At 45.2% G+C, this 26379-nt stretch overlaps 1 protein-coding gene across 2 annotated transcripts; it reads left to right on the forward strand.

Annotated features, from left to right (window-relative positions):
• Window positions 1-14072: 14072 nt before the first annotated feature.
• Window positions 14073-26249, forward strand: KCTD7 (potassium channel tetramerization domain containing 7). 2 transcript variants are annotated; one of them, XM_080681761.1, is made up of 5 exons: window positions 14073-14467; window positions 17101-17270; window positions 21300-21478; window positions 22096-22468; window positions 25265-26249. In XM_080681761.1, the coding sequence occupies exons 1-5, from the start codon at window positions 14324-14326 to the stop codon at window positions 25299-25301; spliced, it is 903 nt and encodes a 300-aa protein (XP_080537887.1). In that variant the 5' UTR covers window positions 14073-14323; the 3' UTR covers window positions 25302-26249. The 2 variants fall into 2 exon arrangements, with proteins under 2 accessions (XP_080537887.1, XP_080537886.1); XM_080681760.1 differs by having other exon boundaries at window positions 23201-26234.
• The last annotated feature ends 130 nt before the right edge of the window (window positions 26250-26379 follow it).

A 26379-nucleotide genomic window follows, 5' to 3' on the forward strand; every position in this document is an offset into this window, starting at 1 on the left:
AACAATTATTTCAAGCTCTAGCAAGGCCTATAAAACCTGGCTGGTAGGTGATAGACACATAATAGTCTAGGCAAGATTCCATTTAGTGTTACCCCAAGTCTGCATTTCCAGGGAGCTACGGATTCTGGGCTTTTCTCTGTCAAGGTCAGTGCTGTCACATTGAGTTCCCTTTGTCACTAGTCAACACAGTCCTCTGCAAGCACTTTAGGCCTTTGCATAAAGCACTTCCTTAGTTATTCTGAATTAGGCAGAGATCCTTTTTATTCACTTTGGGTTTAAGTCCTAACAAAGCAATTCATTGAGTAGTGTGTGTGTGTGTGGGGGGGGGGGGGGGAGTCTTGTTAAACATGAAAACAAATGACTTTGACTCTCCCTTTGGGGTTTATTGATTATTACTGAAGATCCAAAATTGAATCATTTTCACAATAAAAACCACTATTTTTGTTGTTATATGCTATAGAAATGGCTTTATGGCCTTACCCTGAGAAGGAAAGCCTAAAATGCCCTCTATTGGTCTAACATGGAATGACTGTTAACCATACGAAAAAGTTTAAGGTTGAAAGCAATAAGGGGAAATATACCACAAAGGTACGCAAAACTTTCTCTGCAAAGATGCCTATTGCAATGTAGTTTATAGAAGCAAAAAATTAGAAACAACCTAACAATGGGGGGTTTGGTTAAATGAATTATGGTACACTCACAGAATATAATATTCTTCAGCTCATAAATATGAAATTGAAAAAATAATATCAAAAATATTTGTTATAGTAAATAAAAATCTGAGCTCACAAAGCTGTTTATTGTGATTCCATTTTTATTATTTAAAGAGTAGGTAAACAAGTAAGTAGGCTATCTAAATTGATAGACAACAGAAAGGACATATGCCGCAATGTTAGCAGTGTTATCTCTTCCTGGTGGAGTTGTGGGGATTCTTGTTTTCTTCTTTCTGCTTATTTTCTAGACATGCTACAATAAATGTGAGTTACTTCTGCAAATAAAAAGTAGAAAACAATGAGAGTTTTTGTTAAAAAATAAATCAAAAGATTGAATCCTCCTAATCGTATAACTTAAAAACACACACAAACTGGGGGCTAGAGCAATGCTGTGACTTATTCACAGCTACATATCTAGTTAACATTGACTTTTGGTTCACTTACTTTCAGATAAATCTCATTATTTTAGCCAATTATTTTTATTTAAAAATTAGTACTATTAATAATCTGAAGCCTTTGCCGGGTTCCAAGATACTCAGTTGTTTAGAGCATCGTCCTGATACATCAGGGTTGCGGGTTCGATCCCCAGTCAGGACGCATACAAGAAGCAACCAATGAGTGCATAAACAGGTGAACAACAAATCTCTCTCTCTCTCTCTCTCTCTCTCTCTCTCTCTCTCTCTCTCTCTCTCTCTCTCTTTCTCTTTCCTCCCTCCCTCCCCCTCTAAAATCAATATACAAAATAATCAGAAGACTTGACTATTAGTTGTTCTTCAGAAATGAATAACTTGGACTTGAATTGGAAATGAAGCAGGGTATCAGCTATGAGGACATTTAGTGGAGCACATATGAAAGGATCACAATGAGGATAGCATTGATTTATTTCTTATACAACAAGTCTAGGCAAACTATAGCCGGTGAAATAAATCTGGCCACACCTATCATTTATGTCTTGCCATGGCTGCTTTCCCTCAACAGCAGCAAAATTGAGTAGAGACCAAAGAATGGCCCGCTAAGCTGAAAATATTTACCATCTGCACCTTTGCAGAAAAGTTTGCTCTTGCCTCAGGATAGTGAATATTTCAGCACACCTTAATGTTTCTCACCAACCAGAAGGACTTTCTTTCTTTTTTTTTTTAATAAATCTTTATTGTTCCGATTATTACAGTTATTCCTCTTTTTTCCCCTCATAGCTTCCCTCCACCCGGTTCCCACCCCATCCTCTGCCCTTACCCGCCCCCCCACCCCCCCGCACTGTCCTCATCCATAGATGTACGATTTTTGTCCAGTCTCTTCCCGCACCCCCCACACCCCTTTCTCCCTGAGGATTGTCAGCCCACTCCCTTTCTATGCCCCTGATACTATTATATTCACCAGTTTATTCTGTTCATCAGATTTTTTTTTCACTTGATTTTTAGGTTCACTTGTTGATAGATATGTATTTGTTGTTCATAATTTTTATCTATACCATTTTCTTCTTTTTCTTAAAAAATACCTTTCAACATTTCATATAATATTGGTTTGGCAGTGATGAACTCCTTTAACTTATTCTTTTCTGTGAAGCTCTTTATCTGACCTTCAATTCTGAATGATAGCTTTGCTGGGTAGAGTAATCTTGGTTGTAGGTTCTTGCTATTCATCACTTTGAATATTTCTTGTCACTCCCTTCTGGCCTGCATAGTTTCTGTTGAGAAATCAGCTGACAATCGTATGGATACTCCCTTGTAGGTAACTAACTGTTTTTCTCTTGCTGCTTTTAATATTGTCTCTTTTTCTTTTGCTCTTGGCATTTTAATTATGATGTGTCTTGGTGTGGTCCTCTTTGGATTCCTTTTGTTTGGGGTTCTCTCTGCTTCCTGGACTTGTAAGTCTATTTCTTTCACCAGATAGGGGAAGTTTTCTGTCATTATTTCTTCAAATAGGTTTTCAGTATCTTGCTCTCTCTCTTCTTCTGGCACCCTCATAATTTGGATGTTGGTACGCTTGAAGTTGTCCCAGAGGCTCCTTACACTATCTTCATATTTTTGGATTCTTTTTGCTTTTTGCTTTTCCAGTTGGGTGTTTTTTGCTTCTTCATATTTCAAATCTTTGACTTGATTCTTGTGATCCTCTAGTCTGCTGTTGGATCTCTGTATATTATTCTTTATTTCAGTCAGTGTATGCTTAATTTCTAGTTGGTCCTTTTTCATATCCTCGAGGGTCTCACTAAATTTATCGGCAGTTTCTAGAAGATTCTTGAAAAACCTTGTAACTGTGATTTTGAACTTTATATCCAGTCGTTTGCTTTCCTCCATTTCTTTCATTTGTGACCTGTTTCTTTGTCTCCGCATTTTCGTTGCTTCCCTGTGTTTATAGAGTGGCTTTGTGTGCTAGGTGTCCTATAGGGCCCAGTGGCTCACCCTCCCCTGAGGTGGATACTCTTGGTGCACCCCTTTGTGGGCTGTGTGCACAGTCTTGTTGTAGTTAAGCCTTGATTGCTGTTGGTATCACTGGGAGGAATTGACCTCCAGACCAATTGGCTGTGAGGGTCAGCTGTATCTACGATGGGAGAACTTCTGTGCTGGAGACACCCTTATGGGCAAGACTTGCTTCAGTGGGACTTTGGTGCTCACTGAGTCTGCCCCTTGAGTGTGTCCCTTATGGATATGAGGAGTTGTAATCTGGATGATCCCACTCTGACCCCTGGGTACACTGGCTCTTGGATCTCTAAGGAGGTGCAAATTTAGCCTCTGCCTGAGGCCACCCAGCTATGGAGCTATGGAGAGATCTGCAGATTCCTCCTCTTTGTTTGGGGTTTGGACGTGCCCAGATGAGGCCCAGCTGTGAAGTAATACAAGCTGCTGTGGGGCCTTGGGCCTTCTTTTGGAAGTTTTGGGGCTCTCCGACCTAGGTGCAGTTTGTTAGGTAATTTTAGATTGTAAAGAGCCAGGCCATTCATATGCAAAAGCCTCTGCGCACAACTTGGGTGGGGCGGGGTCTCAGGGAATCAACAGGGTGGAGCAAATAGCTAGGGCTGATCCTCAGCCCTGCCCTAAGAGGCCCCCAGGTCTCAGTGTCCCTCGGGTCTCAGTGTCTCTTGGTAATCGCTGCAAGCATCTCTAAGAGAAAGCTGCCCTCGAGTTCTGCCTTCCTTCCTGTGGTTCTGGATGATGTCCGCCCTGTCTTTTAGTTGTAGTTTTGAAGTGCAAGGCAGCAATTTCAAGTGTTTACCTATGCCGCCATCTTGTTTTCTCCCCAGAAAGACTTTCAACTGGCAATTCTAAACAAAAGTCAGAGTTAGGAAGCCCCTAAAAGGCAAGTTGTTTTTCCCAGATACCCTTTTACTGCCTCAGAGAAGGAGGCCTTTCCCAGCCTCAAGTCCAAGGCAGTTTCTATGTGGTTAGGGTGCCTGTGGGGAGAAAGGCTGAGGAATGGTAAAGAGGCCCCAGAGATGGGAACATTAGAAGACAGCATGCAGGGGATTATATTCTCAGCTAACTTCTTCCTCCACTTGTTGGAAACCAATTGAGGTGATAGATATTTTAGTAGTGAGGTACTTAAACCTGAGCTGAGAGATCAGTGGAAATGCTATATAAATTGGGCATGAAGTGGGAGAGAGAATTGGGGATGTGGCTCCAAGATACTCACCCAACCACCAGTGGGATTTAACTATAATGCTTCCCGAGGTGACTGGAGACATAGGGATGAGAAACGAATAGGCAATAGTAGGCAACACAACTATAGACCTTCAAACCAGACTCATAAAACAGTATTTTCATGGAATTCTAGATGTGTTATTTTGGCATCTGTATTTTGTTATTTGTTTCATTTAATTAAATAATAAATGAAAATATAAAACAACATCCACCAAAAGCCTACATGTGAAGAACTTGGGGTGAGAGTACTTTGGGGCCCATGTCTTCTTCCTCAGTAAAGGTATCCATGCTTACCAGTGTGCCCCCCAAACCAAAGAGCCCTCCCTTCATGTTCTGCTCTGAATAAGACCCCTAGGACCTCTTACAACTTGAGGGAAGCCAGTCCCCACAGCCCAGGGATGACAGCATCCTGAAATTCTCTACCTTTAAGTTATTAATAATAGCTATCCATGCCCCTATCTACGTATATAAAAGCCTAAGTGACCGGCCAGTAGCTATGACATGCACTGACCACCAGGGGGCAGACACTCAACAGAGGAGCTGCCCCCTGGTGGTGAGTGCGCTCCTACAGCCAATGTCCCTCAGTTCCTCCCCTTGGCCAGCTGGCCTGATTGGCTTGTGATGGCCGGCCAGGCTGAGAGACCCCACCCAGGCATGAATTCATGCACCGGGCCTCTAGTATACTAATATTACCAATTAAATACATGAGAAACAATTTTATGGAGAGAGGTAATTATTTGAACGTGATCACGGTACAAATTTCTTTCATGTATTCACCTATTGAGTTACCATCACATGCCAAGCATTTTACTGGGCCTTGGAGATCTTACAGAGATTAATAAAACAGCAAAAATGATGCCCCCACCCTGCTTTTTGACATCCAGGAAAGTACAAATCAACACTGGGACCTCTGCCACCATGACAACTGAAGGAAAAGTTTTAACATGTCCACATCCAAGCTTGCCCACCGAAAGAGAAGGAGCATGGCCTCCAATTCAGAGTTTACTTTCCCCCTTCCACAACCAAGGACATTGACCTGCTTGCTGAAAGTTGGCTTCCAGAGGTGACCCAACTTTCACCAAGCAGAATACAAAATACTCTGGGGGAAAAACTCTAGATGGCAGTTTCTAGTATTCAGTGAGGCACACTTAAAGGAGGGTGAGAAATAGGTGAGAGCTAATCTGCACATCAGCCACAGTTACCAAGCAAACCGTGGGGAGAGACATCCAGGCTAAGGAATAGCAGTGCCTAATGAATGGGGGTGCATCAGAGGCTGGCAGAGAGAGCGGAGCTGGGTTGAGATCAGGTGGGCCTTTAGCCAAGCTTTTGTGCCTTGGGAAGCTGCTGGCAAATAGTCTCCTCCTCAAGGCTGGGAGAGCAAAGGAAGGCCAACCCTCCAACCTGCCCTCTCAATCATGATATTTCCCCCTTTGTATCTTATGGATGAGGAACAGGAGTTGAGGAAATTGGGGAAATCAAGGAGGATGAAAACATTTGGTGGGAAGATGCTGAGTTAGGTTTTGGACATGTTAAGTTTGAAGTGCCCTTGGGGACTTCCAATTCAAGTGTCATGTAGTGAGTTTTATGTACGATAAGGTTATGAAATTCAAGAGAAAGAGCTAGGTTGGAAATTTAAACTTGGGAATCTTTAATGTGGTTGAAACCATGGGAGTAGACGGAATCATCTTGAGAGCATATGTAGACTAGGAAAGAAGCAAGCCAAGGGCTAATTTTGGGATCCCACGCCACTGCGAAGGAGTTGGAAAAGAGATGGGGAGAAGGAGAGCCAGAAGTGGGTCATGAAATTCAAAGGAGGAAGGAGTGTTAAGAGAGAGAGAAACTGGTCAGCAGTGACATGCTTCTGAGAGTTCAAAAAGGACAAATCATTTGACTTGGCAATTAGGAGGCCAAACTGATCCTCGGGAGAGCTGTTTCAGTGACGTGGTGGGTCAGAAATCTAACTTGCGATGGTGATAAGGAAGTAGAGGAAGCAAGTGCAGACTATGCGAGTGAATTTATTGACCACAAAGGGACAGAGAAAGGTGTGTTATCTGGAAAAGGATGCAGACTTGAGGAAGAATTGTTGTTTGTTCTGATGGGAGAAACTGGCACATCAAATAGGCTACAGTATAGAGGGAGAGACTGAAAATTCAGGAGAGAGAAGTGTTAACTGATGGAGCAAGCACAAACCTGGACAAGCAAGAGCCTCACTAGAAGAAGTAGACTCAGACCCGGAGAAACTTCATTCTGCAAAGCTGGAGGGAAAGCGAGATTTTGCAGATACAGTTAACTTGCAGCTGAGCTGGCAGGAAATTGAGGGAGTTCTTCGTGCCTTAGCCTCTATTTCTTATGCAAGAAAAAAGCCAGATTGCCATTTGCCAGAAGGAGAGGGGCATTTCCTGGAGTGAGAAGGGGTCTTGAAACGAATGGTAGCCCTAACCGGTTTGGCTCAGTGGATAGAGCGTCAGCCTGTGGACTCAAGGGTCCCGGGTTCAATTCCGGTCAGGGATATGTACATTGGTTGCGGGCAAATCCCCAGCAGGAGGCGGCTGATGGATGTTTCTCTCTCATCGATGTTTCTAACTCTCTCTCCCTCTCCCTTCTGCTCTGTAAAAAAATCAATAAAATATATATATTTTTTAAATTTTTTAAAATGGTAATATTGGAAATAGAAAAGCGAGCTGATGTGGGTGTTGACTAGGTTTATTGTGGTAATCGTTTGGGATATAGACACATATCGAATCAATACGTTGTACACCAAAACTAATATATGTCAATTATATCTCAATTTTTTTAAAAAATAAAGAAGAACTGTCTAAAAGAAATCTATGAACAGATGCCCCAATGGCACTGTGAGTTAATCACACATTGAGAGTGGCATCATTTCTCATGGTTGTGGTCCTCACCCAGAGTTAGAGCACAGAAGGCTGATGGGTTCATCTAAGGTTTTGGTTTTGTAGGGGTTAGGTCGGTATTCCCCAGAGAGATGCTTAAATGGACACATAGGGTCTTGGTAGGAGAGGGGAGAAAATATAATTAAATGATTGGATACCTGAGAGAAAAGGGTGGGTGGGCAAGGGATTATCAGTCATAGGAAGCAGAAAATCAAGTAAATCAAGTTTGGGGAAAGAGGGGGAAGGATAGAACCTAGTGATGAAAGATTGATATATTGGAGTTATAAACTTGGCGGGTAGAAGAGTTCTGGGTGCTAGCAAAACTTGTTGACAAAGTATTTGCACCTGGCTGTTTTCTCTTTCTTACTGCCCATTCTCCCCTAACCCCACTCAGAACCAAACTGTTTCCCTCACCCCTTTCTGAAACAAGGACACTCTTGAAAAACTTTAAATGGTGGAGTGATGTGATCTGATATAAAATATTTATGTGAGACATAAAAATAAAGTTCGTAGAACAACACTGAGAAATAATTTAACTATTCATCAATAGTGAAATGGATAATATTCCATTCCTTTAAAGTCCCAAAACAGCTAAAGTTAAGCTGCATTGCTCAGAAATACATGCACATGTGGTTAAGCTTGGAAAACAAGAAAATGACTGTTAGAAAAGTGAGGACGGTGGTGACTTCTGGAGCATGGAGGTGCCTTCATCAGGGAGGAGCCCTTAGAGAGCCAGGGAGTTGGCAATGTTCTCTTTCTTAATTGAGTGGTGGTTATATGGGTATCTCCTTTATACTTATTCTTCACACTGTACACATATGATTTTTCACTTTTCTACATCATATATCCCAAGTCAAAAGAAAACATGCATGGACTGACACCATTTTTAGGAGGAAGCAGAGATTAGGAAGGCATATGCAGATACAATTATGTTTGTAATATTGTGCTTTCTTTTTTTAATGGTTTATTTATTTTTCAATTACAGTTGACATACACTATTATATTAGCTTCAGGTATAAAACAATGATTACAAATTTATATGACTTATGTACGAAGTGGTCACGCTGTTAAGTCTAGAACCCACTTGTCACCATACATAGTAATTACAATATTATTGACTATATTCCTCATGCTGTACTTTACATCCCTGAACTGTTTTTGTAACTGGCAATTTGCACATATCAATTTCGTACTCTTTTCAACCGTTCCCCACCTCCTTCCCATCTGGCAACCATCAAAATGTTCTCTGTATCTATGAGTTTGTTTATGTTGTCTTTGTTCATTTATATTTTTATTTTAGATTCCCTCTATAAGTGAAATCATATGGTATTTGTCTTTCTTTGTCTGACTTATTTTACTCAGCACAATACCCTCTAAATTCATCCATGCTGTGGCAGATGGCGATAGTTCATTCTTTTTTACGGCTGAGTTATATTCCATTGTATACATATGCTGCTTCTTCTTTATCCATTCATCTATTAATGGACACTTAGGTTGCTTCCATATATTGGCTGCTGTAAATAATGCTGCAATAAACACAGGTCTACATATGTCTTTTCTAATTAGTGTTTTGGGTTTCTTGTAATAAATATCCAGATGTGGAATTGGATTCAGTCCTCTGCTTCATGTAACTTACTGTTGATTCCCTCTAATCCAGTGGTTCTCAACCTTTCTAATGCTGCGACCCTTTAATACAGTTTCTCATGTTGTGGTGACCCCCAACCATAAAATTATTTTCGTTGCTACTTCATAACTGTAATGTTGCTACTGTTATGCATGGTAATGTAAATATCTCTGTTTTCTGATGGGTCTTAGGCTCTACAGCAGCAGTTCTCAACCTGTGGGTCGCGACCACAGGTTGAGAACCACTAGCAGGGTCGCCTAAGACCATCGGAAAACACAGATATTTACATTACGATTCATAACAGTAGCAACATTACAGTTATGAAGTAGCAACGAAAATAATTTTATGGTTGGGGGTCACCACAACATGAGGAACTGTATTAAAGGGTCGCGGCATTAGAAAGGTTGAGAACCACTGCTCTAATGTATTCTTTTAAAAATATTTTATTAATTTTTAGAGAGAGAGGAAGGGAGAAGGAAAGAGAGAGAGAAACATCATGTGAGAGCGAAACATCGATTGGCTGCCTCCTGCACACTCACCCACTGGGGATCGAGCCTGCAACCCAGGCATGTGCCCTGACTGGGAATCAACCAGCAATCCTTTGGTGCACAGGACAATGCCCAACCAACTGAGCCACACCAGCCAGGGCCCCTCTAATGTATTCTTCATTTCAGTTATTGTATTCTTCATTTCTGACTGGTTCTTTTTTATGTTTCCTATCTCCATCTTTATGTTTTCTGTCTCTTTCTTAAAATTCGCACTGACTTCATTTACTCTTCCCCTAAATTCATTGAGATCCTTATAACCAGGGTTTTGAACTCGGCACCTGATGGATTGCTTGTTTCCATTTTGTTTAGTTCATTTCCTAGAATTTTGTTCTGTTCTTTCATTTGGGGAAGGTTTCTTTGTCTTCTCGTTTTGGCTTATTCCCTGCATTTGTTTCTGTGTATTAGGTACATCTAGTATGTCTCCCAGTCTTGGTAGAGTGACCTTATATAGTTGGTGTCTTGTGGTGCCCAGTGGCATATCTCCCTGGTCACAGCTGCTCCAGGTGTGTCTCTTGTGGGTGCCTCCTTATTGTAGTTGAGCTTTGATTGCTGTTGAAATGTCAATGGGAGCGATTGACCCTCAGGCTGACTGGTTGTGAGGCCTGGCCATGACTACAGTGGAGGATTGTTGTGCAGGGGCTGACCCCATGGAGCAGGATTCCATGTAGTAGGGCTCTGGTGCCTGACAAATCCACCCTTTGGTTGCGTTGTTTGCGGAGATGGTTGGGTGTTGCTCTGGTGGGTGTGAAATTGGCCACCAGGTGTATTGGTACTGGGGCCTCTTGGAATGGGCTCTGGTGTAAGCCAAGGTGAGCTATGGCCTGTGCCTGGTCTGGGACCACCTGGTGTAAGTTTCACAGTTATCTGCAGGTGGTTTTCACTTGTGTGGGCTTGGAGGCACCTGAGAGAGGCTAAGATGCACACTGAGACTGGCTGCAAACTATGCCAGGCTTGGGGCTGCTTAGCAAGAGATCTAGGGCACAGTGGACACAGACAACAGGGGGGTGAGGGCATGAGTGAGGGGGGTGGGGGTAATGGGGGAAGAAGGACACATATGTCACACCTTAATCAATAAAGAAATTTTAAAAAAAGAGAGAGATAGGGCATGCTGAGGCCAGGACTGCTTGTTTTCAGTTTGTGAACCTTTGAAAGATTTTGTAGGCAAGTCCAAAGTGTGAGCAAAAACAGGCCATTTGCATGGAATAGCTGTTAGAAGCAGTTTGGGTGGGCCTGCAATTGGGTGGAGTGGGGTCTTAGGGAATCACCAGGGCAGGGCAAATGGTGTTAACCAGGTTGATGGAGACTCAGGCTTGGCACTGTCTGTGCCTGCAGGCTGGGTGAGGGGAAGGCTCAACAAAGGAATACTGTGGGTTGCCAGCACTTCTCTTTGGGAGAATGCTGCCCTCCAGTCCTTGCCCTCAAGCCAGACAATTTAGTTCCTCTCTGTATGTCTCTGGTGCTTTCCAAGGGGCTGCCCCAGAGCTGGAGCACAGATTGAGTGAGTCTGTCAGTGAGTAAGTCTGTGCTTGGGCCCTTTTAGAGGAACATCTGGGACTCCAGCAGCCTCCGTCTCACTCAGCCATAATCCCTGCTGGTTTTCACAGCTAGAAATTAAGGAGACTTCTATTCAGAGCACTGGGAGCCCAGCGCGGGGCCAGGACCCCTCTCTCCTCATGGGGCACCTTTGAGGCTGAGATATCCCTTTGATTTTTAACCACCACACCTGGGTGAGGATCAGCTCCTTCACCATCTCTGCCCCACCTACCAATTTCCATGTGGCTTCTTCTGAATATCCTTAGTTATAGGATTTCTGTTCAACTAGTCTTCAGGTGGTTCTTAATGATGGTTGTTCTGTAGTTTAGTTGTAATTTGATGTTGTTGTGGAGGAGGTGAGCGCAACATTTATCCACTCAGCTATCTTGACCGGAAGTCTCCCCAGTTTCTGAGTATGTGGGTTTTCATGTATCATATCTATAATTATTTATATGTCTAAAATACTTAAATAAAAATTAAAACTAAAAGAAAATACATTCTTTTGTTCCTACTTCCATTTCCTTTATTGTTGTTAAATTATTTATTCAATAAATTAGAATCAGGAGAGAAAATTCAGTAGCTAAATTGGTACTTTGGAAATTTGTCAGCATTGAAAAGTTCTTTTCTTTGAGAAGGCATTGGAAATAGAATCCAGTTTATGAATCTCAGGGCTTGATGCCTGTTCAGTTGACTCTTGGAAAAGTAGTCCCAGGGTTATAACTGCCTGTGTTCGGAGAGCATCCCCCACGTCCGCGTGGGCATCCCTCCCTCAAAGGCTCACTGACTTTCCCTGCAGGCCTCATGTGAACTGGCCTGGAAGTCACTCCACTGGGAGGTGGCGATAGCAGCTGCCAGCAAACTGCCCTGCTTTCCCAGGAAGCCTGCTCCAGCCCTTTCCTACTCACTCAGCAAGTCCTCATTCCAGGCTGCTGACCTTGGATTTCTCCCTACTGTGTAAACACAACCAAATGGGGAACTACATTCCTGAAGGAAATTCTCGGCAGAAATGGAAATGAAAACTCCAACACATTCAGCAACCTAAAACTAATTGCACATGGACTTTCCTATCTCCTGAATCTCTGGGTTTCCTTCTCACTTTCTGGATACAACCCTGATTTAAGGTGTTGGAATAATTGTCTCCTTGACAGCCCTTGTTTTCTCATATGGATTCCTAGGAAGGAGAGGCCATCTGGCAGAGTGGGTAAATGGAAGGAAGCTGGTCCAGGTTACTCCTTGTTAAGTTACTTAATGAACCAACCCAGTATCTACTCAGATTTTTTGTTATGCAAGATAATATAATTCTTTTATTATGTAAGCCACTGTTGGTTGAGGTGTCTGTTACAGCTGCGACATCCTAATTGTCATAGGATGAAAAGGAATTTTTGTCATAGGTTTGTGTTGTTGTTATAGATATTTTGAGAAAGGCTGGAATGGTAGTGATAGATAGAAGGCCCCTGGGTGGTGCTACTCAAAGTGTGATTCAAGGGCCTGCAGCGTCAGTTACCTAGCAGTTTGTTAGGACTGCAAATTCAAGGGCTACCTCCCAGACCTACCGAATCAGATTCTCTGGAAGTGGGGCTGGGAATCTATACTAGTATTTTAACAAGGTCCCCTTCAGCGATTTTGATGCAACTGAAGTTGGAAAAAACACTAACCTAGGAGACGCCTACAGCTGGGAGTGTGATTGGTCCAATAGAGGAAATGCTGTGCCTCTAGCTCATTACTAATCTCCCAGATGCTGATCTAATCCTCTAGGCCTCATCTTCCTTTTCTGTCACAGCAATGTGAGAATCAGATGCGGAACTGGGTGTAAAAATGGTTTGAGAGAGCTAAAGCCTTGGTCCCTAGGGGAGTCCCTGAGCTGACCCAGCTGTACCAGTGGACACAACATCCAAGGCTGCAAACAGATGTGTGGGATCAGGCTGGACCCCACCCCACCAGCCTGAGCTTCTTTGTGGAGGACCCGTTTCCATCTGTGTGTCCAGATGCCCAGGGATGGAACTGGCATACTCACTTGACATTTTTAATTGAACTCAGTTGCCCCTATTTTGAGTTTTCTTTTTTGGATTCCTGCAATCAGGAAGAACAGGAACCCTCTGTGTCTTACAACCTCAGTAACCTCAGCTGTATTCCCCCACCCCACCTCTATTGAAGTGACCCACCCACACCTACCCTGGATATCCCTGGCCTTCCACACCCGAGGAGATACAGGACCCAGTACCCTGGAGGCAGACTAAAGACTAGGTCTTGAGCCCTTCTGCCTCTCAAGTTTCTAGGTGTTGCCCCCATTATGGTGTTACCAGACTGAAGGGGTCCATTTGCCTGTGGGCATCAAGCCCAATAAGACACAAACAGGAGTTTGCAGCCACGAAAGTGGAGATTTATTAAGGAGATGGCACCATGCCCGGAGTCACAGATAGCTAACGCTTAAAACACTGGCTCCCCTGTGGCTTCCAGGGAACGGTTACATAGGGGAAAAGTCATTAATCAATGATGAAGGGAGATAAGTTAGGGTCACGGTCAGGGTTGTGGTCTCTACTGACTGGTCAGGCTAGGCCCTGTAATTGATCATTGCATCTTGTCTTGATGTCAGCCATGGCCTTGATTCATCTTGTTTTGCAAGGATTCCCTTGGTGGGGTGTTCTGGAGCTGGAACACAGCTGAGGCCTAGATGTTATCTCTAGTTTGACCAAAACTCTTTCTCTGTGGTCAACAGACCAGAGGCTTCCTTCTTAATAATATTTGATGTGGCCCAGAACCTCGTTGTCTGAGGGCTTAATGATCTAGCAAGTGAGAGGGAGGTGGGTGAGTCAGGGCGCTGTGAGGCCAATTTGAGTCAAAAGGAAAAATTAAAAATAAAAGGACAGATTAAAGAAAATAAGGTTTCTACACGGTTACCGCGGAGCCACCCTCTGAGCCAACCACTAGGCCCCACTCAGAGGTGGTGCCCCCACTCAGAGGCGGTGCCCCCCGCTGCTTGGGGGACCAGTGATGGGGAGAAGGCGTGTCCGCTGGTCAGAGAGCCAATCACAGCAGGACAGACAAGCCGGCCGGCCCCAGTAGCCACTCAGGCGCAGGCTGACCGCTCTTCCTGCCCTAGGACTGGGCAAGCTTCCTGCCAATCAGGGGCGGGGCAAGCGGGGCTTGGCCAGTAGCGGGAGGTGGTAGCGTCAGGCGCCCAGCTGGTGGTCCCTGCGGTGGCCCGCTACCCGGTCCGCAGGCTGAGGGAGTGCGGCCCCCAGCCCACCGCGCCGCGCTCTCCGCCCCACCCCGCCCGTAGGCGGCCACACGTCATGCCAGGCGCTGCTCCACGCTAGTGCCGCCGGGTCCGTTGCCCGCCTGCCCGAAGCCGCGCCCACTACCCAGAGCCAGAGGGATGGTGGTAGTCACGGGGCGGGAGCCAGACAGCCGTCGCCCGGACGGTGCCATGTCCAGCTCCGACGCCGAGGACGACTTTCTGGAGCCGGCCACCCCGACGGCCACGCAGTCGGGGCACGCGCTGCCCCTGTTACCCCAAGAGGTACCTGCACGGAGGGGGTTGGGTGGAAGAACGCAGGGGGATCAGCAGGTGCTGGGCAGAGCTGACCTTGGGACGTAAGCCCGCTAGGTTCGGAGATCAAGGGTCGGGCTGAGGGCGGCACCAGAAGGGCTGCCCCCTCCCCCGCCTGTAAAATGCACCAGGTGTGTCTTCCCTGCCACAGAGGTCACCTGGCCCCGAACCCCCTCCTTCCAGTATTCACTGCCAGTAAGGTTGATTTAGTCCGCAGAAAGGGGACCTTGGAGCCCCAAGAGATGATAGTGCCTTCTAGAAAATCCAAGAGGCGTTGGTGGTTACCCAAACCCAATGTCCAGCTGCCCTGACAGTGGAGTAAGGCACTGTGTGCAGGTAAAAAGCAGGCCAGTCGGTGGATGTGTCCACACTCATCTGACAACTCCCTGGCTTTCCCTCACTAGCTGCAGTGCTGTGGTGCACAGTGGCTTCCACTGGTCTTAGTGTGCATGACAGTATCATATTAACACCTGGAATGACCCTTAAGAAGAGGGAAAAGAGTAGGAGAGGTTGGCACTGTAGGGCCCTGAAGATAGAGACTAGAAAGGAGGAGGAGCTAAGGGAGTGTCAGATATGGGAGAATGTGATGTGTGGAAACAGGAGAATGGACAGCGCCCCAGAGGGGCTGGGCAGGGCTAGGTGAGGCTTTGGGGAACCAGATAGTGTTATTTGGGGGCTAGAAGTCCATAGCTTTAACATCAGTGGACCCTTGTGAAAATGAGCAAAACTCTAGAAGTACTCTTTGCAGTTGGGAAAAGGGAGCCGTTAGAGACACAGTGGTACTGTTTTTGTGTGCATTGTCATTGGGGGAACAATGTGGTTTGGAGGAAAAAGTACAGGACCCGGAGACTGGAGGCCAAGATTCCTGGGCCAGCTCCCCCACAGAGTACATGGCTCCATGTGAGATCTAAAACTGTTTTTGATTGCTTTTTCCTCTCTGCCTCAGTCTTTTCATCTCTAATATGGAGCAAACACTTGGATTGGTATGGGTGTGAGATATCCTTGGTATGCACATAGATTATCTGAGTCCTTGATATGCACATAGAATAGCTGTAGAGGAGCTATAGAATAAGCAAGAAGGCATTTCCTGTCCTTTGGGTGCAGAAGAGTAACAGTACATATATACATGGAACTGTCAATACTATTTCATTCACCCATTCAATGCATATTTGGGTGTTTACTGGGAGTCAGGCACTACACAAGGCCCTGGGTAACTTTTATTTAATGTATATTTACCCTACTTTATTCACAAAGAATTTGAAAGCTGGGAAAAAGGACTTGCTAGATAAATATACATAGACTTTCACTGGAGCCTGAGAGATGTCGTAATATTGAAAAGTATGCACTGGGACAAAATGTTAATCTGGAAGAGGAGAGTTGGAAAATTAGAGAGAACTGGCTTTGTTTCTTTCGACATCATGAGGAGTGAAAGATATCAAAAAAGAAAAAGAGCCCTAACTGGTTTGGCTCAGTGGATAGAGTGTTGGCCTGCGGACTGAAAGGTCCCAGGTTTGATTCTGGTCAAGGGCATGTACCTGGGTTGCGGGCACATCCCCAGTAGGAGGTGTGCAGGAGGCAGCTGATCGATATTTCTCTCTCATCGATGTTTCTAACTCTCTATCCCTCTCCCTTCCTCTCTGTAAAAAATCAATAAAATATATTAAAAAAAGAAAAAGAACAGAAAACATCCCAAGCATTTTAGGGAGAACCTAGAGCTTCTCAGGGCAACTCTATTCCATCATTCCCTGTTCTTCACCCTGTCCTTGCCTCCACAACCTTAGCTGGACTGGGGACTCATCTCACACTACAGATGAAGAAGTAATTATTCAACAGACATCCACGAACCCTGCTGTGGGTGGCCTCATGATGGGTGAACAAGATGCTGTCCCTGCCGCGGGAAGCTTGGGTTCTAGAAGAATGGGCTGACAGAAGAAAATAAATCATCAATGTATTGTGCTAGGCACTGTAATAGAGAAGAATGTGGCATACAGTGAAGGCAACAATGGAAGGAGAGTTTAGTTAACTCTGTCTTGTGAGCTGGCAAGGGACAATAGAGCAGAAATGCTCACAAAGTAGAACTTGAATAGAAGCTCTTAGAATGAGTGGCTGAGGCTAACCTATATGGTGCCTGGGTGTGAATTAGAAAAAGAACACACATCTGGGCCAGCAGATTACTCTCATCCAGGCACCTGCAGTGAACAGTGTACACCACCAAGTGGGGCACTCGCAGTTGCTAGGTGGACAAAGGAATAGCGGTAAGAGCATTTTGGACAGAGAAGACAGCATGAGCAAGGGTACAAAAATGGTAAACTGAGGAAGTAAAAGGAGGACAATGAAGGCTTTGAACTCTAGAGCAGAAATAGTAGGATTGGGGTGGAGGGACCTGATTTAGGAGTTGTTGGGAGGATGGATAGGACTTGGCAACTGGTGAGTGTGGGGAAAGGGAGGAGGGAGGAGTGTTCAGGAAGACTCCTGGGTTTTGGTTTGGGGTGACTGAGTGAATGGTGAGGCTTTGGTCAGATCCAAGAAGACTGCAGATGAAGCAGCCCGGCTGTCATTTTTCTTGCCTGGCTGAACATGCAGCTGTGTGTGTTTTTTTCCAGTTTCCTGAGGTTGTTCCCCTTAACATTGGAGGGGCTCACTTCACCACACGCCTGTCCACCCTGCGGCGCTACGAAGACACCATGCTGGCAGCCATGTTCAGTGGGCGGCATTACATCCCCACCGATGCTGAGGGACGGTACTTCATTGACCGGGATGGCACGCACTTCGGGTATGTCTCTCCCTCTATGATCATCTTTGTAGTCCTAGCAAATGAGGGACCTGGGTGGGTATGGGGCTTTAGTATCTTCCATAGTACCTAGAAGAGGAGAGAACATACTGACAGAATTTAATAAATGTATCTATTAAAATGGATCAAAATTTTTAGTTTCTTTTCCAGAGGAGACAAGGACAGCTGGAGAAATCCCAAGTAACACACACTGACTGGTTGTGATGCAACTGCTTCTATCCTACGACATTTAAGACTGTGGAGCTGTCATCTTGTGGAAAGGAATAGGTGTGATCCCACCTAGAGGTGGGGAGTTCCAAAACAACTTTTTGGAGAATACCCTCAGATCAGATTCCGGGGTCAGCGTTGCCTTTAGGGAGGAAGCAGGTTGTGTGACAGTAGTTCCCTGACTTCTTTCAATAAAATTTTTTTTAAAAATATGTTTTTATTGATTTTTTTTTTTTTAGAGAGAGAGGAAGGGAGAAGGATAGAGAGAGAGAAACAATGATGAGAGAGAAACATCATTGATCGGCTGCCTCCTGCAGGCCTCCCACAGAGGATCACAACCCAGGCATGTGCCCTGACCAGGAATCGAACCGGTGACCTCTTGCCTCCTGGGTCAATGCTCAACCACTGAGCTACACCAGCTGGGCATAGTAGTTTAAAACAAATAAACAGAAAAGGTGTGGGAAGGGCTAACAAAGGGTTGCCATCTTTCAATGTTGCCCAGAAAAGTCTCAAAAAAACCTCAAAACAACCTTCAGTTATTACTGTCATTTTAACACTAAAACATGGAAACACAGACTCTCAAAAAATAGGTAGACTTTCCCAAAAAGGACTTCTGACAACCTTACACATAAACCATTTAAGGACTTTTTTCAGTTTCCTTGTTTGTAAAATGAGAAACAATAATAGCGGCCTTGCAGGTCTGTCATGTGGATTAAATAGAGAGCCTTGGTGTGACCCCTGGCCTGGTCCATTCAGAGTATATGGCTGAAGCTCTTCTCCCCTTCAATCTAACTTTGGAGATAACTAAAGAACCAACGTGGTCCTTGACTTTGGACAAAACGACCAGGGAGGCAGAAACTCTCAGTCACTGCATCTGTGATGGCCTCCAAGTAGCATTTCCCACATTGGGAGAAGGTCATTTTCATCCTCAGAAAGGAGACTCTGGTCAAATAATTTGCTCTGAAGCATATGGGTTTCTCCATCGGGTTGTGCAGCCTCCAATGCTGAGAAAACAAAGTGTCACATCGCTCGGCAGAGCTATAAAAAGGTTTTTGTTTGCAGGCTGTTTGGGGGAGGAAAGTGCTGGCCCCAGCTGGCAGCTCCCACAACACTCGTGGCTGGGCCTTGCCCTAGGGATATGTTTTTCAGAGCTTACCAAGGTTTGCTTAAGATCCTGGAGGACCAGTTTTAGGAGGAGTTGTGGGGAGGGGAAATAGGATTTGGCTTTAGCTGGAGAATGACAGAGCAGGCAAGGGTGTTGGGCAGAAAAGTAGGATATTGTGGCATTTATCCTCAGACTGCTAGGCTCCAGTGGCCTATGATTCATCATCAGCAGATGAAGTTGTTGAAAGACTTAGATAAAGTGTCCTGGCCGGGTAGCTCAATTGGTTAGAGCATCGTCCTGATACACCAAGGTTGCAGGTTTGATCCCTGGTCAGGGCACATACAAGAAGCAACCAATTAATGCATAAATAAGTGAAACATCAAAATGATGTTTCTCTCTCTGTGTAAAATCAATTTTAAAAAAGGACTCAGATAAAGTAAAGTAGGAATTTAGGGCATTTGCTGGGGTAAATTTCTCTGCTGGTATAGCTCACACACCCCTAGCACCTGCCACAGAGGCTGCTTGGGCCTCCACTTGGGACAGTTTCCTATTGTGATCAATGAAGAGCGATTTGGATTACATTCTGGACCACTGTGGGTGTGGACTTGGAGTCAGCCGTTTCTGCATCTGAGCCTCTGGCTAATTGTGACTCCTTGAGCAACGATGTTCCTTAACCTCCACTTTTTCCTCATTTATAAAATGGACATAAGATGGCACTTATCCCATAATATTATTGAAAGGATTCAGTGGGATAACAAATAATAGTAGCTGACACAGATTAATACTTAGTGAGTGTTAGCTGGTGTTGCATTATAGTCATAGACTAACTAGAGGGGTGACAGCTTAATCATGGAGTTTACTCACATATCCTTACAGAAAAGCCCTTGCCACACCTTCCATTGATGGATCGGATTACTCTTAGCACTAAACAATTTGAAAAGAGCCCTAGCTGATTTGGTTCAGTGGATAGAGCATCGGCCTGTGGACTAAAGGGTCCTGGGTTTGGTTCCCTTCAAGGGCACATTCCTGGGCTGTGGGCTCGATCCCCAGTAGGGGGGCCTGCAAGAGGCAGCCAATTGCCGAAACCGGTTTGGCTCAGTGGATAGAGCATCGGCCTGTGGACTGGGGGGGTCCCAGGTTTGATTCCGGTCAAGGGCACGTACCTTGGTTGCGGGCACATCCCCAGTGGGAGGTGTGCAGGAGGCAGCTGATCGATGTTTCTCTTTCATTGATGTTTCTAACTATCCTTCTCCCTTCCTCTCTGCAAAATATCAATAAAATATATTTAATTAAAAAAAAAAAGAGGCAGCCAATCAATGATTCCCTCTCATCATTGATGTTTCTAACTCTCTGTCCCTCTCCCTTCCTCTCTGTAAAAAATCAATAAAATATATTTTAGCCCTAACCGGTTTGGCTCAGTGGATAGAGCGTCGGCCTGCGGACTGAAGGGTCCCAGGTTCGATTCCGGTCAAGGGCATGTACCTTGGTTGCAGGCACATCCCCAGTAGGGGGTGAGCAGGAGGCAGCTGATCGATGTTTCTCTCTCATCTGATGTTTCTAACTCTATATCCCTCTCCCTTCCTCTCTGTAAAAAATCAATAAAACATATTTGAAAATATATATTTTTTTAAATAAAAAATAAATATATATAAAAGAATTTGAAACGAGAATTAAAATAACTGAATTTTTATTTTAAGAAAATGCAGTATGTAATTTTTAAGAATGTCTCTTTATTGTTGAAAGTATTACAGATGTCACCCCCCCCCCTCCAATTAGCTCCCTCTGCCCTCCCCTGCCCAGGCCTACCACACTATTGTCTGTGTCCAATAGGTTATGCATATTTGCATATAAGTTCTTTGGTTAATCTCTTCCTGCCTCGGCCTCCCCCCTTCCCTCTGAGATTCTGGAACCAGTTTGTTCAGATGTTAGGTTTAGGCATTTGATCTTCCCCATATAGCCACAGAATAATACTAATGGCAAGGATATGTAGAAGACGTGGAACTTTTCTACATTGCTAGTGGGAATGTAAAATGCTACAGCCACTTTGTCAAACATGCACTATGACTGAACAATTCTACTTCCAACATCTACCCAAGAGAAATGGGTGCATGTGTTCACAACACATCTTATATACAGGAATGTTCATCACAGCTTTGCTCCTAAGAGCCCCAATTGGAAACTACTCCAATGTCCATCAACAGGAGAATGGATAAATGATTGTATGGGCAAAAGTAGGTTTACAGTTGTTCATATGGAAAGTAATATAAGAATTAATAAATAACAATACGAAAATAAATTGTGTTTTGTGTACGCACAACTGTAAGCCTACTTTTGCCCAATCCTGTATGTTAAGAGACTAGTAACCTTTCCATTATTCCTATATATACCTAATAATAATTGTAATTATAATAATGGTACTGCTAATAAGAACTGTTAATACTTACTGAGGACTTACTCCAAGCCAGGTATTTTCTAAGCACTTTTTATATACTAACTCATTTAATCCTATAACATTATGGAGTAGTTTTTTTATTTCCCCCCATTTTACAGACGGGAAAATCAAGGCACAGAAAGGTTAAGTTCACATACCCAGGGTTACACAGCTGGCGGTCTGGTTCCAGATTCTGTGTCCTAACCACTATGTGGCATTGCCCAGTTCCATCAACTCCTTCTCACCAACCCTCTTTCCTTCCTGCTAGAGATGTGCTGAATTTCCTGCGCTCTGGGGACCTGCCGCCCCGGGAACGTGTGCGGGCTGTGTACAAAGAGGCCCAGTACTATGCCATCGGGCCCCTCCTGGAGCAGCTGGAGAACATGCAGCCACTAAAGGGGGAGAAAGTGCGTCAGGCATTTCTGGGACTCATGCCCTATTACAAAGGTGAGGGGTCAGGTCCTGGGACAGCCAGGGTATATGGGGAAGGAGGGTTGCAAGGCATCTGGCAGTGCCTAGCTCGCTACCAGAACAAGGTTCACGTGTATACTTGAGACACGAGAGAATCCAACTCCCTTTCTTGGTCACACTGGGAAGATACAGGTTAAGGGGGGTCCACCTTGCCTGTGACTGTCACCAAATCACATTTCAAAAGGATGGTCCTGGCTGGCTAGGCGGGTGTCCCCCTCCTCCCTCACCGATCCATGTGCGTCCCTCCCGAAGCTGCACGCTCGGTGGAAGAGGACGACCTTCCCCCCAGAGGAGAGGACTGGTCTTCGGTCAAGGGTATACGAGTAGCTGCGCTCCCCTGCTAGAACCTCCAAACAAGCTCTCAAAAGGATGGTCCTCATCTCATCCCCTTGATTTCCTTTTGCAGTGGAGAGCCATGGCCCCTCTTTAACTTTGTATCCTGCATAGGCCCAAGAGTCTCTTCCCCCAGGAATCTGGCTCTTCCCACTTGGATCCTGCCATCACTGGGGCGCTCTGTGCCCTCCCACTGCCTTGCCCCACTCCCTACCTGTTAAGCCCCGTCCCAGTGATGGCTGCTGTATTCATCCCCATAGACCATTTGGAGCGGATTGTGGAGATTGCCCGGCTACGCGCAGTCCAGCGGAAGGCCCGCTTTGCCAAGCTCAAGGTCTGTGTCTTCAAGGAGGAGATGCCCATCACCCCCTATGAGTGTCCACTTCTCAACTCGCTGCGCTTTGAACGGAGTGAGAGTGATGGGCAGCTGTTTGAGCACCACTGTGAAGTGGATGTGTCTTTTGGGCCCTGGGAGGCTGTGGCTGATGTTTATGACCTGCTGCACTGCCTAGTCACAGACCTGTCAGCCCAGGGCCTTGTCGTGGACCACCAGTGCATTGGGGTGTGTGACAAACACCTCATCAACCACTACTACTGCAAGCGCCCCATCTATGAGTTCAAGATCACGTGGTGGTGAGTAGTCCTGGTAGGGAATCGAGCCCCGTCAGGGAGGGTGTCCATTCCCCTTCGTGGCTCTGGGAGTCAGATCCCTGGAAGGGCTCCTGACTGCCCCAGAACCTGCTGAGGTGAGGACTGAGTCCGGAGGCACAGCTCCAAGTGGACAGAGGTGCAGCTCTAGTCTCCCCATGCTGTTCCTTGGGGTCAGGGTCAGGGCTTGTGGCCCACGGGATCCTGGTACCTGAACTTACCTGGCCTTTCCTCCAGGCAGGGCAGTCTTTACCTGAGGCCGATGGGTCTGGCTAGCTTGGGGTTGGCCAGAAAGTCCAGAGAGGTTTTGTTACTTTCTTGACTTTGCAAGAGAGTTTCTGCCCTTTTTAGAGCCACATTACCAAAATAATGTAGGCACAATCACTTCCTCAACCCTGTGCAGGTATTCCTTCCTTGTGCTCAGTATATAGGTATGAACATAGAACATGATGGGGGATTTTATCCAGATAGCCACTCCACAGTCTCTGACTGAAGAAGGAGCACCTTCTCTCCCTCCTTCCCCAAGAATAGCCCCCTACTTTGTTTTAGGATGTGAAAAGACGCTTTCCTCCCAAAATGTATTCTTCACCACTTTTTGGAGATGTAACCATAGTTGCCAAAACTATGCACCGGGTTGGCCTTAGAAAAGCACAATGTTTACAGCCCTGCTTTGGGCCGTGGCTTCTTCTATCTTCCACCAACCTTCCTCGCTTGCAGGGTTATCTTCTCACAGGGCTGGATTATAAATTTCAGAGGCGCCTTTTGAAGATTCTCTCAGTCAAGCAGGCAAGATGTCTACATCTTACCTTTGAGATGTCACATCCTTTCTGGAGGCTCAGAATACCTCTTTGGCTGCCATTTCATCTGTCAGGATCCAGTTTGTGGTGAACCCCTTGATGGGAGCCCCCTCTTTTAAAAAAATCTTTTTATGTTTTAATTACAGTTGACATATTTTATTATATTAATTTCAGGTGTACAGCATAGTGGTTAGACATTTACCTACCTTACAAAGTACCCATCTGACATCAATGATTACAACATTATTGACTATATGCCCTATGTTGTACTTTACATCCCTTTGACTATTTTTCTTTTCCCAATTACAGTTTACATTCAATATTATTTTGTATTAGTTTCAGGTGGAACCCTCTCTTTTTGAAACCTTGCTTTATGCCACTAACATTCTTCTTCTAGGAGAGTATCTGTTCTAGAGGAGAAATGGAAGGGCTGGGTGAGAGGCAAAGCTAGCCCAGGGGCTGTAGGAAGACAGCAGCAAACCTCCGTTGTGTTTTACTCCCCACATTTCAGAGAGAAAAAAAGATCCATGAGGTTCTGCTCCCACTGCGTCTCCTTCTTGCTCTGTGTGCAGCCTGGGGCAGCTAGTCAGGGTAGGGACATGCATCTCCTAAAGGAAGAGTTGGCAGCACCAGTATTTGGAGGGTAGCATTTCTGTGCTGTAATAAGGGTTTTTCTCTGTACTCATGATTGTACTTGACTATTTTGGGGTGTTCTTATAGGGAGATTTTGTTATATGTGAAAAGCCGGTGAGGACAGCCTCACTGATCTCAAGTCTTACAAGACCAGATTAGTGATGTAGAGCAAGAGGGAGCTGAAAACGTCTGCATCCTTCTGAGTAAGAGAAGGCCAAGCCGGGGACCCTTGGTTGAATTCCTTCATGAGGCAATGACCTCCTGGCCCTTGTGTGGGAACAGAGATTCAGGGTATGGCTTTACACTCTTATATCTTATTCTTATATGAGTGGAGCAGAGATACAGATGGAGATCTAAGAGGAAAGTAGTCAGTCTCATTTCCAAGATATGTGTTCTTTCTATGGTTCTCATCCACAGTGGATCTTCACGATTCTAGAGCTGATGTCCCTGCCTGGAGTTTAGCTCAACAACATGCTTCTTGCCTTGTTCTAACAGCAAAGTCTTTGGTTTAAGTTGCTCTGATTGGTGTTACTGCCTAATACTAGTTGATTTTTTGACAGACTGAGGCAAGCTATTCAGGAGGAAGTCAATGTGAGTAGAGAGCAGATAATTAAGCCCATTTCTTTCAGTAACCTGGCCTTGACCCCTTCTCTTTCCCACTCCTGGCACAGCGCATCACAATGCTTGGTTATTTAGAGTCCATACATGTAAGACCCGAAGCAGCTGGTATGCTCAAATGCAGGTTTGCTAAAAATGGGTCCTGGAAGACTTGCTTGGGGCTACAGGGACACTGTGCCTGTGCCTCTCATTAGAGACACCCATTTCTCTTTCCCTCTGTGATGTCCTCAAGGTCGTGTGCTCTGTGCCATTATGGGGAAACAGGTTCTAGGCCAGTAGACCAGAAAGAGCTAGGACACTGGCATCCAGCTTAGAGCTCTTTTTAAATGGAGTGAACGAATTCAATGGCCCCGTTTGGCCATTCTCTGATAAGAAGCCAAGGCCAGTCTGAACAGTGTTTTTGGATGTGGTGGTTTGTGATGATGGCCTCCAAATGAAGGTTGTCTCTGAGAAAGTGACTTCTCTCAGTTGGATCCCTTTTTTAACACTAAATGGCCAGACCCAGAGTGTAAGAAGGGTTGGGTCAGAAGGAAGGTTCCAAAGGATGACTGCTTCTCTCTGATCGAAAAAAAAAAGTGTATTTTTATAGAATTCTTGTGCATAATGTCAATAAATGCCTCTCATCCTGACAATGGACTAGATTCATCCTGCCATGCGACAGGCCCTGGTTAGTGATGTGTCAAAGTGCTGCCTCTGGAGCTTCCCTTTTGACTCTGGGCACCTTCTCTCCCAGGTGCCATGCTCACTGGTTGGGAAGGTGGAAGTTTTAGGAGACAGGACTCTATGGTGTAATGGAGGCCATAACAAAATTCAGTGAAAATGAAAAACTTAATGGCAACAAAAAAGACGGAAACAAAACCACAGTGAACCACATTACGTCATCCCAGTGGAGGAATTCTTTGGGCAATGCTCTAAACAGAAGAAATAGAGGAATCGTCACCACCCGTTTCCTACCTCTGGTTAGTTCACCAGGCTGTCCTGTGCTTAGCGTTTGGAAAGCAGTCAGTTGTGCTCTGAAAGCTTCTATTCTTTCCTCCCAGAGCTTAGGATATTCTGGGAACTGTCTGAGCCTCAGGCTAATCAGGTGGTACAATCTTCCTGTTCTGGGTTGCTCATTGGAGGAGTAGGAAATTGACTTTTGCAAACCACAAAGTGGGGTGAGCCTCATGTGTGATCTTGGTGTAAGCTGGAACCTGAAGAGGCTCAGATACACAGTAACAACAGAACAAAAACTGCTCACACCGAGCAGTTTGATCCAGGTTAGAATTTCAAGCATCATCCTTCTGCATACCTCCTGTCCATATTTGAGTCTGATATAAGTGATTAAGCTTTCTTGGGTACCATTTTGCTGGGGCTCTTGCATGAAGGTGGTGCCTGCCTCATGATCCTTGAGAGGGAGGCTTTATTCATCAGAAGCTGGAGTGTTGGGAACTGGGGTGGGAGAAGCACTTTCTGGGATAAACATGTATGTATACATATGTTAATTGGGGGAAGGGTGGGGTGGCAGGGGGTTAGAAGAGGTGGGAACAAAGCCTGGGTGCAGTGACGAATCTGGAGTGTGGGAGGTCACCTGGGCTCATTGTCTTCCTTCTGTATGGTGTTGGGTTTGTGTACACAGTAAAGCACTTCCTGTGTTCTTTCATTATTTATCTGTGAGTGCTTTGGTACATGGAGCCTCAGTACCCTCACATGGCATTAAAGTCAACAATAAGAACCTGGGTGCTGTGCCTTTCTTTTTTAGAGACTTACTCTCATCCCTCCTTGGCTCCCCACTTTGCCAGCAAATATGTGTTGATTTCTCCTTAAAATATGGTATGTTTTGGGTTGCCACACTTAATAAAACAGGCT

Source organism: Plecotus auritus, assembly GCF_963455305.1.
Source record: "Plecotus auritus genome assembly, chromosome: 7".
Taxonomy (NCBI): domain Eukaryota; kingdom Metazoa; phylum Chordata; class Mammalia; order Chiroptera; family Vespertilionidae; genus Plecotus; species Plecotus auritus.